Source organism: Panthera tigris, chromosome D4 (assembly GCF_018350195.1).
Source record: "Panthera tigris isolate Pti1 chromosome D4, P.tigris_Pti1_mat1.1, whole genome shotgun sequence".
Lineage (NCBI taxonomy): Eukaryota > Metazoa > Chordata > Mammalia > Carnivora > Felidae > Panthera > Panthera tigris.
Window position 1 is genome coordinate 80749701 of NC_056672.1, and position 17960 is coordinate 80767660.

At 45.0% G+C, this 17960-nt stretch overlaps 1 protein-coding gene across 7 annotated transcripts in view; it reads left to right on the plus strand.

Annotated features, from left to right (window-relative positions):
* The window catches only part of MRRF (mitochondrial ribosome recycling factor), a 53950-nt gene extending 38067 nt beyond the window's left edge, over positions 1–15883 (plus strand). For all 7 annotated transcript variants that reach the window (XM_007094363.3, XM_042963569.1, XM_042963574.1 and 4 more), the window contains 2 exons: positions 5177–5336; positions 13084–15883. In XM_007094363.3, the coding sequence (XP_007094425.2) occupies positions 5177–5336; positions 13084–13161 (238 nt within the window). In that variant the 3' untranslated portion in view covers positions 13162–15883. The remainder of the gene's footprint in view (positions 1–5176; positions 5337–13083) is intronic.
* The last annotated feature ends 2077 nt before the right edge of the window (positions 15884–17960 follow it).

Sequence of the window (17960 nt, forward strand, 5' to 3'; positions counted from 1 at the left end):
CATTTGTGTGTCTCTTTACTTGTTGGTGGACCTACCGGGCTTCCATGTGACATTGAAGGGCCTGTATGCATACTCTTGGGCTTGCCAGGCTCGCCAGCCTCCTTTGGAACAGTCTTCTCTTCTTTCTGTTCTCAGCCTCACGGCCGTTTTCAGCCCCTCAGAGAGCAGTACCCACCTTCCTACCTGGAAAGCTGCCTTAACTTTACACCGACCATTCCCTCTGGTGGGAATGATCTCCCCCAGCCCCTCCACTCTTGCACCTCTTAATTTAAATGTCACTCCTCTTGAATGTCCCCACATTTTGCTCCTGGAATCCCACAAGAGACCTCGGTCAGACTCCCCCCACTAATTATTTTCATAGAACTCTACATGTCTTTATTGTGCTTATTACAACTGTAACGTATTGATTAATTGTGCGTGTATGTGTGTGTAATGACTGCCTTCCTTGCCAGACAGTAAACTCGTGTGTTTAATGCTGTATCCCTCGGGGCTGGCATTGGGGCTGGCACACAATACGTGCCCAGTAAATAGCTGTAGAATGAAACCATAAACTAAATGAATTAGTACTGAAAAGAGAAAAGTTCAGGGCTACATGCTGGGAGCATGTGGATTTTAAAATGTATGTGAGATGTTAAATTACTAATAGAATCTCAAAAAGCCATCTTGCTGAAGCATAGATTGTTTGCCCTGTCATTTCTCCGTTGATAAAAACTCCCAAAAACAAACGCATCATTATTCGAAGATGCCTCAGTGAATGCCAACACATAAACCACAGCAGCAAAGGCAGCTGACATTCTCTGAGTGTTTATTCTCTACCAGGCTTTGTACTGTGTGCTTTCCACGTATTCTCTCATAGAATCCTCACAAAGGTAGATGCTTGGGTTTTTTGTTTGCTTGATTTTAATTTCTGTTTCCAGATGAGAAGACCAAGGTCCAGAGAGTTTAAATAACTTGCATGAGGTCCCTCAGCCAGTTAGTGGCAGGCCCAAAGTGGAGGGGAGGCAGGGCAGACTCAGTCCTGGGCCTGGCACAGAGCGCCACCCCTCCCCGACGGCCCTTCCCCTCATTAACTGGAATAGCTCTCTTGTTATCTGTTTTATAAATTTATAAGTGGAGCCTCTGCCTTGGTTTTTTCTGAAGCCAGAGTTTTGTGGCTAAAGAGGAATGTGAAAACTCTAGGCCTGCAGGACAGATTTGACCTTTGCAGCCTCCTGCCTTCCTGCCATTAGACTCCCACCATGCTTCTGCCTGAAATGCAGTGGACCGAAATGCTTCTAAGGCATTTTCCAAGTCTCGAGGCAGAGTTGTACTTTTTTGCCTGGTGCTCCTGCGGAAGGTCCACCCCTGTGTCCTAGCGCCACTCACTCCCTTTCTAAGTAGTGGCTGACGAGTTTGTCTCCGCCACTGGACTGAGCCTCTGGGGAAGTTGGACCAGGCCTGCCTTCTCTCTGGAGCTCCTCGGCCTGGCCCGGGATCTGGCACAGGACTCAGGGGCCTCAGCCAGTGCTTGATGAATGAATGCATGCCAAGTGCAGAGCGGGTGCTCAGAACCAACCGGCTGAGTGCAGAAGCCTGGAGGACAAACCAGCGTGTGCCGGGAGAACCCCCTGAATGCGAGATGGAGATGATCAGATGTATTAATCACTGGTTTGGAAAGGAGTTAAAATATTTCCATAATATGGTATGTTTCTTTTCTAAAACAGATGTGCCCTCGTTGTTTCATGAGGAAGTAATTAAGTGTATTTGATTAAAACATTCATAAACGCTATCATTTATTCAAAGCTACTATGTGCTGCTGTCTTTATTGGTACTTTATATATGTATTATGTCTGGTTCTTCCCATCACCCTGTAAGGTGTTTTTATTATCTTCATTTTAGAGGTGAGGAATCTGAGGCTCTGAGAGATTAAGTAGCTTGCCCAAGGATACTTAGCTTCTGAGTGATAGGCATGGGAATGAAACACGTCTGGCTGACTTCAAAACCAGTGGGTTTCCATCACCCCAGCTGCTTCTGAACTTGTATTTGAGGTACCTTTCGAGCCAACACCCCGAACCAGCATGCATATTCCCTTCTTCCTCTCCACCCTCCCTGTGCCCGCCACCACCCCCACTTCTTAACCCTCTCACAGCACCCCCTCTCCATTTCTTTAGATTATTGCCTCTGTGCTTGCATCCTGAAACTGAAACATTTTTGTCATTGTCAGTAATTGGGCACTATTATGTATGGAAACTGCTGTTAACAGTCTACTGTGGTCACATTTACATTAATACAAAATAGTATGTTTGTATTAAGGCCAAATTACACTTACTACAATTGTGTTTTCTTTATATAGCCTTTTACTCCTAAGACATCTTTGAGTCCCAATTTATATTTTCTAAAAATACATATGGTTTTTTTCTTCACATAAAATGTAAATGTAACAATGTGGTGAAAAGAAGTTGGTTAGATAAATTTTTTATTAAAGATTGTCTAAGCAGTGGGATACTTATTTCAAATTATATATGAAATAGAAGATTGAAATACCTCTGCTCAGAGCTCTAAGTTTAAGAGGTTTCTTACAGACTCAGATTCATTTATTTTCTGCCCCTCCTAGTATTTCAGCGGGATTAAGTTTTTTGAATCACTGGATCAAGTTTTAATTTTCCTTTTCCTTCCTTATACTGACATATGCTTTGGCAGAACAAAAAAGAGACCTAAACATGTCAGCATGATTTTTGTTCAATGAATTAAAAACCATAAAAGTAACAAGATCTGATCCAAATCCCTAAACTCCTGACATGGTGGTTTTGTCCTTTTCAGTCCCAAGATTCGTATTACTGACTTTGAAAAGCTTTCTGCCTGGAAGCAGAAGTGATGGCAGCAATGCATAATTTATCTGAAATAGATTACAAGGGGTAGGCAGCACGGAGTAGTGGAAAGCATACAGGGCAGAGAGATCTGGATTTGAATCCCAGTCCCGTCACTCAGGCTCGTGGGTAAGTCACTCCACACCTGTGCGCCTCAATTTCCTCATTGGAAGATGGGGGGAGTCTAGCTGGAAGAGTTGTTGCGAGGGTCTTTGAGGTAATGTACTTAAAGTACTCACCTGGCATAGATGGGCTTAATAATGGCAGTAATCAGGATCATTTCTACTTTGAGAATACCTTCAAATAGCTGAATCCAGAAGAATTGATTTATAATGCATCTGTCCGCTTTGTCTTCAGAGCTCATCTTTTCTCAAAATTCTTTAATTTTTTTTTTTTTCCCTCATCCTGTCAGGGAAAAAAAAATAGCAGGTAGATGCCACCAAATCTTTAACACCTGCTTGTCAGTGTTTCACATGGAACATAGACCCAGAACTTGGGATCGTCCTCACCAAGCAAGAACCACACTGATGGGAGGGTCAGGAACCGTATGCCAGTGATGTCCGTTTCAGAACCCAGGGGGGCAGAGGAACTTTGTCATATTGAGACTATTGGCTTTTGAGACAGGTCAGCCTGGGTTTGGCCCAAACTTCTTGGGCCTCATTCTCTTCATCTGTAAAGTGGCGCTCATGACCTTGCAAGACCCTCCATGGTATGGGTTTCCAGCCTCTTGTCACTCTTTTGTTGTCTGTCCAGTAATTCCTCAAATGACACCTGGTCTCTGCAGCTGAAAGCCTTTGTATGTGCTCTTTTCTTCCTCCTGGAAATCCATCCCTTGCCACGCCAGCATGGACAACCGGCACTCATTCTTCAGAACCTAGTTGTGTATTAGGACAGGACGGGCTATGCTGTAGTAACAGACAATCTCCAAATCTCCGTGGCTTATCACAGAAATCTGTTTCTTGCTCATGCTGCCTGGTGGGTGCTGGTTATCATAGTCACTCTGGGACCCAAGCTGATGGAAGCTCCGTCTCCACTTGTATTGCAGCCAACAGACACAAATATGGTGGAGCACACACCGGCTCTTAAAGCTTCTGCCCTGAGGTGCGTCATTTCTGCTCATGTTTCATTGACCAGAGCAGTTGTGGAGCCACACCAGACTTTAGAGATACGGGAAAAATGCTTTCCTACTGGAAGGAATAAGAAGCAGAACACTAGTGAGCAGACCCAAAGACTGCCGCATTTAGGTATTATTTCTTCAGGAGAGTCTTCCCTCGCTTGCTGCCTGCCCCAACTTGGACAGTTCCTGGCGAGTTAGCTGAGCTGCTTTTGTGCTCCTGTGGCACCTTGTACTTCTCCGCTTCCCTTACCACAGCACTTCCCACACTCCCATGGTAAATGTCTGGCTGAGGTCCCTACTAACAGAACAAAGGTCTGTTAGTGTTGACCACAAGTCTGTTACTGTTCACATGCCCGGAACTGCTTTTGTAGGTAAGTAGGCACTCAACTGTATGCGTGACCAAGAAACAAAGGCAGAGCAAACGTGTTGGGTTACTTTGCTGGGTTGTTGTGATGAGTCCATGTAACATAAGAATAATAATAAGTGCCTCATATAGTTGTAAGGTTCAGCCTTTCCCAGGGGTTTGTGGTAGGCCTTCAATGTGCTCACTGGCGTTGTTAGGAGGAGGAAGGGAATAGTGAAAATAAGTGGCATTGAGCACTTACATGTGTCAGACACTCTCATGACGTCTTTGTGGAAGTTTCCTGGTGTGGTGGTTGGGACTCATGTTCTGTCTTGGTCAGTTTTGAAGTGACACACAAGTAATTTGCTAAAATAATAAGATTCTGAAGATTGCTACTTGTTTCAGGTGATTTAGAGATTTGACGATGGCACGTTTCTATAGCATCATCACTCATTTGTGTTGCATCTTTAGTGGGTGAGAAAGGGGCAGAGGTAGAGCTAATAGTGACGTCCTTTTATTGAGTACTTAAAATGGGCCAGGGCCAGTGCTAAACAGTTTATGTGCACGATCTCATATAATCTTCACAGCATCCCCATTATACAGGTGGGAACTCTGAGGAGAGGAAGTCAGTTATGCATGGTCAGGTGGCATGGTTAGGACACCCTGGCTTGAGCTTTTAAGCAGTATTCTTCGTAGCTCTCCTCACCTGACTCACCAGGAATGCACGTTTCAGGAACGTAAAGGTCATCACCAAAGGAGAGCAAAGCTACAAACCGTGGACCTAGTGGACAGAGTAATGTTAAATTCTTGGCTAACAGATACTGTAGAGGATGATCTTGCTGAAATGTTCTTCTTTTTTTTTTTAATCAGAGTGACCAGGGAGCACAGGGAAATGCTGGTGAAACTGGCGAAACAGAACACCAACAAGGCCAAGGATTCTTTACGGAAAGTTCGTAGCAACGCAATGAATAAGCTAAAGAAATCAAAAGACAAGGTCTCCGAGGACACCATTAGGCTCATAGAGAAACAGGTAACTACTGCCAACAGATGTAGTAGTTACGTCTCTGACGCAGGGAACCACTTGTTTGTGTCTGAAGAGAGAAAAACTAAAACAGTACCCCTGGTTCTTTCATTGACGTGATCAGGACTGATGGAGTCTCTGTTCTGGGCTTAGCCCTGGGGATATGGAGGAAGGGAGGGTGCTGTTGATGCTTTGCTAGGTCCCAGGCTCCACGCCGAACCCTTCATTTCTCCCTGTTGCTACAGAGCTGTGAAGTGGGTCGTGGGGAAACTGAGGTTCGGAGAAGCTAAATAACTCGCTCAAAGCCACAGTGCTGGTAAGTGGTCCCAGTGGATCCCAACACAGGCAGTTTGCTAATACTCTCATGTGGTTGGTTGGGTGCTGACACAGAAGGACTTAACGGTGTTCATAACAACGCAAAGGTATGCTGTGTAAAAGAACATTGTGCGGGTGGGTGACTGGTGTGAACAGTGGCTGGGGCTTCGGAATGGGTAGAAAGGACACAGTGGCCAGTTCATGGAAGGGCTTGGAGGCCACGCTGAGCAGGTTGAACTTTAGCATGTCCAGAGACTCCCACATGGGCTGTGCCACTTTATCAGTTGTCTGATAAATGCTGCCTAACACGCCACCTCAAAACTCGGCGATTTACAATATCGGGCATTATTTCTTAGTCTCGTATCTGCTCAGCTGGGGGGTCGTGGTTCTAGGCTGGGCTTAGTGGGCTTGGTTCCAGATGTTGGATTGGGTTCAACTCTGCTTTATGTGTCTCTCAGTCTTCTGGAGTCAACAATCTTCTCAGGGCATCTCTGCAACAGCAGATGCCAAGAGCGTAAGCCCAACCACTCAAGTACATTTTAAGCACCTGTTCTTGGTACATCCCATTGGCCAAGTGAATCACATGGGCCAAGCCCAGTATCACTGAGACAGGAAAACATACATATTCATGGAACTCCAGGGGAGGGAGTGAATATTTATAGAATAGTAGTCTAATCCACCACAGCATCATAACCACTTGAGGAGCTTATAAAAATACAGGTTTCTGGGACCCTGCTCTCAGAGATTGAGTCAGTGAATCTGGGGTGGGGCCTAGGGATCTGCATTAAAAAAAATTTTTTTAATGTTTATTTTTGAGACAGAGTGAGTGGGGGAGGGGCAGAGAGAGAGGGAGACACAGAATCCGAAGCAGCCTCCAGGCTCTGACCTGTCAGCACAGAGCCCGACGCAGGGCTCAAACTCACAGACTGTGAGATCATGACTTGAGCCGGAGTCAGATGCTTAACTGACTGAGCCACCCAGACGCCCCATGGGATCTGCATTTTTAAATGCTCCTCCCGTGATTCTGATATAGTAACTCCCTGGCAAGATTTTTTCTTTTTTGTAGACCGTGGGGAGGTCATATCTGTGCTTATGAAAGATGACTATGGTGGCTGTGTAGAAGACAGATTGTAGGGGGCACGACTGGAGGCAGGGAGGCCAGGGGGGCTGTTACAGAAATCCAGCCAGGAAATGGTGGTCTGAACCTGAACCTGAACCGGTGGAATTAAGATAGGAAGATGAATTTACTAGTATTTAGGAGATAGAATAATGTTTAGCATAGTATAATGGGCTTGCTTAAAGCCTCTGCATCCACCATAGAATCATTATTTTAGGAAGATTGAATGTGAGTGTGGGCAGGATGGGGAGTAAGGAGAGAAGAGGTTGGAAGCAAGGAACGCTGTTAAGGGGCATCTGGAGGAGGCCATAAATTAACCAATTGCTCTCCTCCTGGACCAGCAGTTAGAATGCCAGTTGTAGGCCGGCCTTAACCACCACCAAAGAAAAAGCTGGGCCTGGGCTCTGCTCCTGCATTTTCTGATATTCAGTATGTTTACCTAGGAATGTATATTTTTAAAAAGCTGCCCAGATAATTCTGCAAAAGCAGACACAGAAGGTAATTAATGACCTAGAAGCCTTACGGTGTACCCCTGTGATGATACCAGAGTTAGATCAAGGGAGTTCTGCACTTGATGTCCTGTGACCCTGGGGACATTTCTTGACTCCTTGTAGTCCGTTTGTTCTGTAAAAAGGGATTTGTAATTCCTGCCTTAAAGGGTCGCCCTGGAGATGTTAGAAGCACCTTTAGAATATCCAACTCCTGGACTCTCAGAGCTCCCTTCTCACCTTCTTTGTGCCCTCTTCTTCTCTTTTTTCCCTGTACCAGCTAAAAGAGGCTCCTGGGTTAGGCTGGCCTTTCTGAGCACCCATCCTGCCTTGCAGGAGTCTGTCCCTGGCCCCACCTGGGCCAGCTCCTTGTCCATCCCCAGGAGTCTGTCTCTACAGTCAACACTAGACCTTTTCACTGCTTCTTAGTGGTAGGCCCGTGGACCTCAGGAACCTGCCAGGCACTCCTCACTCAACAAGACTGGCCCTGTGCCTCGGAGACCAGAGCCTGTGTTCCCTGCAATGGGAAGAATGATCAGATAAGCAATACTCTTGATAAAACCCACTTGACAAAGTGGCTAGAAGCCTTCACACTAGCACCTGGCTTTTCACCTTCCTATTTAGACTAGATTTTTTTCTTCAATACTTACAACTGTTTACTATTCTTATTTTTCAAAATGAAGATAACTTTATTAGTTTTCTGATGCTAAGCTTATACATGCTTAATGTAATTTTTTTTTAGAAAATAAGAAGATAGTAGTTGGAATCTCATCCCCCAGAGATGACCATTGTTAACATTCTAGTGCAGACCTTCAAGTTATCTCTGGAAAGGTGTAACGTCATATTACAAGAGAAAGGATCACCGTGTATATACATAATATATCCAGTGCAAGAACCTTTATTATTTAAGATATTATCATTTAAATGTGAGTTCTTATCATTAGATTAATAGTTTATTGTCATATGGTTAAAAGTTTGAGTAAGAAAATCTTCAGGAGACAGCCTGGTGCACACTTTGTTTTATTCTTTTTCTCTGACAGAAGGCACTAATCTGGAGTTTTGGGTGTGTGTTTTTTGTTTTGGTTTTTTGAATAAGTGAGACAAGCTGATTGTTGTTTTATCAAAGTTTGTAAAAATGTATTTGTTTACTTTGTTCTTGATTATTAAAGTGTAATGTATGCTCACTGTAGAAAATGTAGAGTTCAGAAGACTGTTTTAAAACATGGGGGAAAAATCCACACCATAAACCCACATTGCAGAGACAACTGCTCTTAACATTTTGGAGTATTTCTGCTTTCCCTCTTTTTTGTTTTTTTTTTTTTTTTTAACTACACAGTTTTTAACACGTTTGAGAATGTAGTATTCATACAGTTTTGTACTCAGCTTTTTATATTTTCTGTTTAGCATTAAAACCATTAGCATTTTCTCGTGTCTTAAGCAGCCATTTCTGATGGTTACAAAACAGTCTGTCTTGTGGTTTATACCATAATTCACTTTCATAAGCCTCTTGTTGGACATTTAGTTTGTTTAAACTTTTTTGTTATAAATAAGGTTGCAGTGAATATTTTTATACATAAATCTTTGTAGAGATGATTTCCCTAGGATAGAGTCCCAAGTGTGGAATTATTGCACAACGGGAATGCATATTTTTAAGATTCTTACTGCCTAAATCACTCGCAAGGTTTTTAGAATATGTATATTTTTAAAAATTGGTTGCCTTTTCTAATGCCTAACATCTGAACCCAGAATTTTTAGTGTGAGCTTGAAATGCTGCTTATCTTGGAAGTATTGCTTTTGTTTCTACACTCCGCAGAAAAGATTAAGTTATTCTTTGTATAAATCTATACAACCTTTCTAAAATAATATAGCAATATATACCAAAATCCATACATTTCTGATTCAGTGGCTTAGGAATTTACCCAAAATAAAATTGTTGAGAATCTTACCTACAGAGGTATCTGTTGGAAATTGGAAACTGTCTAAATTTCTGACAGTGGGAAAATAAATTGTGTTACATCCACTTACTGGAATCTCTGTATAGAGACAGTTATAAAAAATATTTTGCAGATATGGTAAGTTTCTTTTGGAATTTATTTATTTAATGTTTATTTTTGAGAGAGAGAAAGAGGGAGAGTGTGTCAGAGTGCGAGCCGGGAGGGGCAGAGAGAGAGGGAGACACAGAATCCGAAGCAGGCTTCAGGCTCTGAGCTGTCAGCCCAGAACCCGACACGGGGCTCGAACTCACAAACTGCGAGATCATGACCTGAGCCAAAGTCGGGCGCTTAACCAATTGAGTCACCCAGGAGCCCTGGAATTTATTCTTTTAAGGTAGGTTACATAACAATATTATAATATGACTCCATTTTTATAACAGAACCTTTCATGTACATAAAAGGATTGGCAGCTTAGGGGTGCCTGGCTGGTTCAGTCAGTAGGGCATGTGGCTCTTGATCTTGGGCTTGTGAGTTTGAGCCCCACATTGGGTGTAGAGATCACTTAAAAATAAAATCTTAAAAAAAAAGGGTGGCATCTTATCCACTAGAGAATGTTGTGCATCATTTCAGGCAATGGGATTATGAGCAATTTCAATATTATTCTTTGTGGGACATTTTTTTGTATGTTCCAAAATTCTTTTGAGGTCAGATTTTTAAAAACTATGTCATAAAACTCTTCCTTCTTTGGTGTATAAAAATGGAAGGATTTGGTTGTGGGTTCTATCCCTAGAGTCACTTCTGACCCCCACCCCCACCCCCACCCCCACCCTCCCAGTCCTCAGCCCAGGCCAGCTCTGCTGAAGAAGGACAGGGGCCTGCCCTCCCGGGACTCTGACATCCGCCAGCCTGTTCTTTCACCTTTGCGTCAGTAAATGGGCCTGCCGAGCATGAAAGCACTTGGCAGAAACCACCAGTACATCTGGCCAAGATCTTTCACTGCCGTCTTTTTCTGAGGAGCTTGCTGCTCTGAGTGAGGCTGGGTGCTGGTGGCTGAAGGAGGGCAGGGCTCCTAGCGGACAGGACAGGCACGCAGGCAGGGGGCTGGACCAGGTGAGGCCCTGGGTGTTCTGACAAGCCTCGGGAAGGCTGACTTTACCCAGCCCGCCCCGGTGCGCCTTGTGCTCCCGCCATCCCCTTTCCTGTCTCTGCCTTCCCCTCTCCTGCACTAGAAGGGAGCAGATGTGGTGGCGGTAGGGTGATGGTGATGTGATCTCTATGAGGCAGTGTATTAAAACGGAAAGGACTCTTGCTCTGCCGGCAGACAGGCCTGACTGACCCCCATCCCAGCTCTTTTACTTCCCAGCTGCTCAGGTTAGCGAACGGCTTACCTTTCTGAGCTTCTATAAAGTGGGAGTAGTGGGTCTTATCTCCCAGGACTGGCGAGGAGACCAAAGGACATATATTAAAAGCGGCTGGTGGGGTTGCTGGTCCTCGCTAAGTGTCCGCTATATTTGCCCGTCCCTTTCCTTTCCCTACCCTTTGAATGTAGAACTGGGATCGGCTGTTGGAGTGACCCTCACCCAGTTCCACTGGTGCCGGAGGGGTGGGGGGACTCCCCAGGGGAGTCGCGGCACCAAACTGGCAGTTGGGGTGGGTGAGTTCCTCACTCAGTCTCACCACTGACTTTCTGATGTGACCTTGGGCAGGAGAGTTAACATTTTGTGCCTTGGTTTACTCCTCTGTACAGTGGGGATAATACCTGACCCACTTGCCTTACAGAGGTTATGTGTGGTTGTTGGATTTGAATGAAATAACAGAGGACAAAACCCCTTTGCATACTAATGAACTGCTGTGCAACTGGCAGGTGAACTAATGAAATATTCACAATGTTTTAAAGGGAGATAATAACAGCATTTCATATGTTTTGAGGATCATGTGAAATAGTGCACAGGAAGTTTTTAGCCCAGTGTCTGGCATGTAGTGATACTCAGTAAGAGGGAGCTGCTGGTGGCAGTGGGGTCGTTGTTGGTGATCATTATCTTAAGAAGTCTGACGAAGACAGACAAGATGAACTTGCAGCCTGACTGTCCCCAGGGGCACTTTGTGCCTACAATTTGGTAGAAAGTTAGTAAATATTTCCATGAATCGATTAACTTGAAGTCAGGAAATGATAAACTCAGAGTAACACAAGCCGATTTGCATAGCAAATAAGCCGTTTACGCTGTGCCTGCATATCGATGAACGCACTTAGCCCTTCACAACCACTCTGAGGAAGGGCCCAGCGTCCCCATTTGAGAGATGAGGGAAGCGAGGCTCAGTGACTTGCACATCGTTATCCCACCGAGAATGTAATCCAGCACCCACATTATCGCACTGTTACCCTATATATTCTTCCTCCCCCCGGTCCCCACTCTTGAACCCAGACTGCCCTCCACGCCATTTTCCCAGAGGAGCGTTGCGGTGCTGGCTCCTGCCGTCCCAGGCTGCCGGCCTCCAGGCGCTGGAGTGAGTGCTGCGGGCACCATGCCACACGCCGTGCAAGGTGGCCGCCCCAGGGGCGGGGGGGCGGGCAGAGCATCTAAAGAGTACGTGGCTGAGTGAGGAGGGCCCAAGCGGCCGTTTGGAGCCCAGCCGTGTGCCCAGCAGCCCCTGAAGCGGTGCTTTCCCAGCTACAAACAAGCAGCTGTTGCTATGGTGAGAGCCTGGTTGTCTCCCTGCCCGGGGCCAGTTGCTCCAAATCCTTTTTAGTTTCTTCCCTTTCCACAGTGCATTTAGTTCCCAGTTCCTGGCCAAGGCCTGTGGTCTGCAAATAAAGATGTCAAACAGCTGCTGTGCCACTGAGCACACAGATCCTGGGCCCCATGCTGCCCCCTTCAAGGCTTCCTGCCTCGGGTCCCTTTTAGACGTGGGAGGGAAGCTGCCGCACTTACTAAGTTGTTTTGTGTTTCTCGTACTTATACCCTCACCGCGAGAAATAGACAGTCTTTGCCATTTTTAATGGCTGTATGTACTCACATGCTTCCCTGTTCTATCACTTTAGATTTTCTGACTTTTCGTTATTAAAAATAAAGCCTATATATATACATATATATATATATGTATGTGTGTGTGTATATATATATATATATATATATATATATATATATATAATATGTATTTGCATACAGAACGTTAGAAATTTTTTTCAGATTCCATTCATGTGGTAATTTCCCAGTGGAGAGATTTGGGGGGTGAAAAAATGTTATGGACATTTGCATCCACTCGAATTCTTTTCACTGATGTACGAGCTTATCCATTTTACCATAGCTTTCTGGAGTCAAATATTGTAAATTAAAAACGACAACATCAGATTTTGTTAACTACGATAACTGAATTATATCTTGTTTCCATTTGCATTTCTTCAGTGTCTGATGGATTTCCCAGGTTTGTTAACCAGATTTACTTCATCTTTTCTCAGGACTTCTTTTTTCTGCTTAAACTATTGGGATCTTAATTTTCTTATCAATTAATATGGGATTTAGATAGCAGAGTGTCTGAGGTGTAGGAAATTCTAGAGGGTCCTTAAGTGGCAGAGAAAGCTGGCTTCTCTGTATTCTATAATAATATTTAAGAATTTTGGGCTGTGAAATCAGACTACCCAGGATTGAATTTTGTCATTGCTACCTTCAGCTGTGTATCCTGAACAAGTGATTCACTGCCCCAGTTTCCTCATCTGTGAAATGGGGATAATGATTGTATCTATTTCATGCGCTGCTGTTAGGAATCAGCATGGTGCCTGAATAGTGTGAGGCTTTTGTCACCATTACCGTTTCCCAGATCACTTCCTCATAGCTTTGGAATGTCTGTCCCCCTCTCCTTCGCCAGCCTCAGTTATCGGGCCGTCTCATTTTGTGTCCCTGCAGATCAGCCAAATGGCCGATGATACGGTAGCAGAGCTGGACAGGCATCTGGCAGCGAAGACCAAAGAACTCCTCGGATGAAAGCCCACCAGGGGCAGCGGTACTCCAGAGCCTGGTTTCTGGTGGAGCCCATGGGTGGCACATTGGCACCCCTCTTCCCCGTCTACACCGAAGGCTGCCGTCTTGCAGTTGTCAGTGTTTGTGAGGCTCAGCCTTCCAGGCCTTCTGGTGGGGCACCCAGACTTGTTCCTTCTCTTCTTCCTGCTCCCTGTCCACCCCATTCTGCCCTGGCCCTCTGCCATGGGTGGCCCTCAGAGAGTATCTGTTGCTGACAGATGGCCTCTACTTCAGGCATTTGCCCTGATCGTGACATTGCCAAGCAACTAGGACTATTGGCAGGCTTAGCCCGTCTGTTTCTCATCTTGGGAGCCTCCTTTTCAATTAGTCAGGCCCTGTCCCCAACTTTGAACTCTGGGCTGGTGTGGGCCTTCACCTGTGACTGGATCCCTTCGCCAGAGGCCCGTTCTTACATAACAATAAAATCAAAATAAATTGTAAAGAATAACAACCACAAAGGAACGGGTAGAGTCAATCCGGATTAATGTTCCCTAAGGACCTTTACGGAAAGCCACCAGAACAATACTTTTGCCTCTGAGTCATCTTCACACATGCTTTTTTCTCTGCCTCAACCGTTCCTCCGCTGCTGACCTACCTGGCCAGTCCTGTTCATCCTTCACGTCCCTGCTTGGGTACCACTTGCTCCGGGAAGTCCTCCTCATTCCCCCAACCTAGGGCTCCTATTATTGGCTCTCAGGACTGTCTACTGCTTTGAATTGAACCTTTTTGGTACTTAGTCTCTAGATCTTCATTTTCCTCAGATCTTGGCGTAATGTCTGGAACATAGTAGGCATCGAGATGTGTTGTGAATGAATTGCACAGAGTAGCCGCTCAACAAGTACTGGCTTCTTTTCCCGTCCTTCCAATCATAACACCATCATTCTGTCATTTTCCACTCTTGCCTCGCCTTTGTCCTCAGCATTTACTTGGTGATGAGATACCTTTCCCCCAGGGCCCGCCTGTTGTTGACAGACAAGTGGTTTGTTGTGGCTCATCTTTGGGTGCTGGGTTGTTAGGTTTTCTCTCCAGTAAACAATCGATTGATTCTCCAATAATAATTAATCTTCCTTCCTTCCTTCTTTTTCCCTTTCCCTTCCCTTCCTTTCCTTTCTTGCTTTCCTTTCTCTCATTCATAATATAGCCGTCATGAGCTACATGCAGTTCTAGGCAATATGTTTAATCTTCATGGTACAATTGCAAGATGTGTATTCTCTCCACTTTACAAATAGAAAAACTGAGAATGGGGACTTGAGAGTATTGGGTAACTTGCCCAAAGTAACAAGCCTAGCAAGTGATAGAAGGTTCCATTCTTCACTGTCAGTCTCATTTTACCAAGAGGGAGGAGCTCAAAAGAGGTCAAGTTTCTTGCCGGGGGTCACACAGCTAGCAAGTGGCAGAGCTGGGATTCAAACTGAGGCCTGATGTAAAGCTTGTGCTCTGCCCACGCATCCTGCAGGCTTCATAAACATTGATTGAACACACCGTGTGTCAGGTGCTGTGCTACATGCTGGGAATGCAAAAATGGGTAAGGTGTGACCTCTGTCTTTGAGGGGTGCACGGCACACTGGACTGTCTCAGGTGGAAGGTAGGAAGTCCATTCCAGTTTTGTCTGCCTTTCGAGTGGCCCCCCTTGGGCAGCAGCCAGGCCTGGCCGCACTCTTTCGAAGCAGCACCCAGCTTCCCTTGCTGTCTGACTCCTCTCATATTCTATCCCTTGCGGGAAGTCTGCTCTTCTCCCGCTGCTTGTACTAGTGGCGCACACTGTGCACAGCCAGTGGGGGTTCAAGGTCAGAATCAGGTCAAAAATGAAAGAAGCTAACAGTCTCCTGCCCCGCTTACCTGTCCTCGGTCCAACCCCTCTCGCCAGCCCTGAGTGGCCATCACACGATCGGAAGTCAGCTGAGGGAAGAACAGGGATGGAAATAGCAATCGAGGAGCCTTTTTTGGGGTAAGCCACATGGCGGGGGCATTGCAGCAGCCTTTCGTGAGTGGCCGAAAGCCCCCACTCCTAGCAAATGTGCTTCTCAAAGATGCAGGATTTTTTAATAAACAGAGGAAATGATAAATTATGTTGTAACTCCACTCCAAAGGCATTTGGTTCTTAACAGCCAAATCCTCTGTAGTCTTTAAATAAACAAAAACTTATTTGGTGAACAGACAGGGTTGGGGGGGGGGGAGGTTGGAAAATGAAAGATTTTCTGTACTTGGGTCCCACATGTCAACAATTTCTCTCCTGTGTGTATGTTGGCCAAAGCTGTATATCATGATAAATGAATAAAGGAAAACCTCCAGCCCAGGGCAGTCAGACGGCTCAGCAAATGGCTTTCAGCTGATTGCTCTATTTTAGCTGACATTTATCAAAGAGTTTCTCTGTTCCTCTGTGTCAGGGCTGTAATGGTGGCAGGGACGAGAACGGGACTACCTGTTTGGATCCGCTGAGTAATGAGGAATGCTGGAGCAGTGCTTTCTCCCTCTCCCCTTCCTTGAGCCTCTTTCTCTCAAAAGGAAAAGCTGGGTATGGAAATCCCTTCCCTTGCCAGAAGAATTAACCACCTCCTCTGTTCAGTTAAACTGCTTCCCAAGCCCATGAAAATGACAGGCCAAAGAGAAATTGAGAACTTTTGTCCTATTTATTTATTTTTTTCTTTTTTCCGTGTGCGTGTGTGTGTGCGTGCGTGCATGTGTGTGTGTGTGTGTGTGTGTGTGTGTGTGTGTGTTGGAAATTACAAAAGAAACTGGGATGTAAAAAGTTAAAAAAGAAACTTCTTGTAAGTTCCTAATCTCACTCCCCTTTGACAATTAGATGTATATCCTTCCGGATCTTTCTCTATACGTACATTATTTTTTAACTTATTTTGAGAGAGAGAGAGCGCATGCACAAGCTGGGGAGGGGCAGAGAGGGAGAGAGAGAGCATCCTAAGCAGGCTCTGTGCTGTCAGCACAGCATCCAACACAGGGCTCAATCCCCTGAACCATGAGACCATGACCTGAGCTGAAATGAAGAGTTGGACGCTTAAACAACTGAGCCACCCAGGCACCCCCATACATAATTTTTAAAAAGCAGGAAAGGGAACTATTCTGTTCAGACTCTGAAGCTTGCCTTTTTTTTTTTTTAGACCCAGCAACACATCATGGCCATCTTTTCATAGGTGAACATAGAGATAGAGTTCACTCCTTTTTCATTGCAATGCAGTATTCCATAATACAGGTATACCTGAACTGACTTCACTGTTACCCCCATGATATTAAAAAAAAAACATTTCAAATGCATTGGAGGGTGTTTCTATTTAAAGGTGATTTGGGGGGGTGGTGCCTGGGTGGCTCAGTCGGTAAAGCATCCAACTTCAGCTCAGCTCATGATCTCGCAGTCTGTGAGTTCGAGCCCCACGTCGGGCTCTGTGCTGACAGCTCAGAGCCTGGAGCCTGTTTCAGATTCTGTGTCTCCCTCTCTCTCTGACCCTCCCCCGTTCATGCTCTGTCTCTCTCTGTCTCAAAAATAAATAAACGTTAAAAAAAAATTAAGATGATTTTTATTTGTTTTTTGAGGAAAAACAACCCCCATTCTAAGTTTATCTGTTTTGGTGAGTTTTACCTACCCTTCCTCAACCTCAGACTAACATTTATTGAATGCCTATTGTAGATGAGGTACCATGCTGGACACTTTACGTGTGTTACTACATTTAAACTTCTGAACAATGCTAGCTGGTGTATTATCTCTGTTTACATAGGAGAAAACTAAGGTTCAGAATGGGCATTTAATTTGTCCAGGGTCACACAGCTAGCAAGTGCCAGAGTGAAGTCTGAAACTCAGATCTGACTTTGAAGTAGGTCCTTAATCCGTGCACTTCAGTCCATAAGTCTTCACCAAACACTTAATTCGAAATTCACTCAGCACTGCTCTAGGCCCCAGAGGTGATAGAAGAGAAGCAGAAAACTCACTTTCATGAAAACAATTAGCTATTTCTAAGAAAGGCCCACGTTGAAAGCTGCACAGGACGTGGCACGTGGTAAACACTGAAGGGGTGGTAGCGCTAAGGGCGACAGTAAAGATTTATATTTACATTAATTCTACCTCACCTGTTTGGCAGAGTCCTCTAGAACTTGGAAGAGAAGCAGTGAATGAGCGGAAAGACCACCAGCAGTGAATAATGGTAATAATGACGGTCATAGTGTTGGTGGCACCAGTAACTGATACTGGCTGATACTTTTAGTTTTCTTTTTTTTTTTTATTAAAAAATTTTTTTTACATTTATTTATTTTTAAGAAACAGAGTGAGACAAAGCATGAGCGGGGGAGGGGCAGAGAGAGAAGGAGACACAGAATCCAAAGCAGACTCCAGGCTCTGAGCAAGCGGTCAGCACAGAGCCTGATGCAGGGCTCAAACCCACGAACCGTGAGACTGTGACCTGAGCCAAAGTCAGACGCTCAACCGACTGAGCCACCCAGGCGCCCCGATACTTTTAGTTTTCAAAGTGCTTCTATATCCTTTAATCCCACTGAAACCACTGAGTGAAGCTTTGCAGTTTCTTTTGCTCTAATACGTGGTCAGTTTCCGCGATGTGCATTAAAAGGAAGTGTCTCTGGGGGGTACAAAGTTTGATACGGACACAAGAAATGCAGTTCATAGATTATACTGTTTAGGTTTTCTGTATTAGTTTTTTGGCCTTTTGATGCATCTGGGACTGAAAGTCGTGTGTTTCAGTCTCCCGTTATTAGCATTTGTATTTCTTCTTGCAGTTCCCATAATTTCTGTGCTGTCTGAA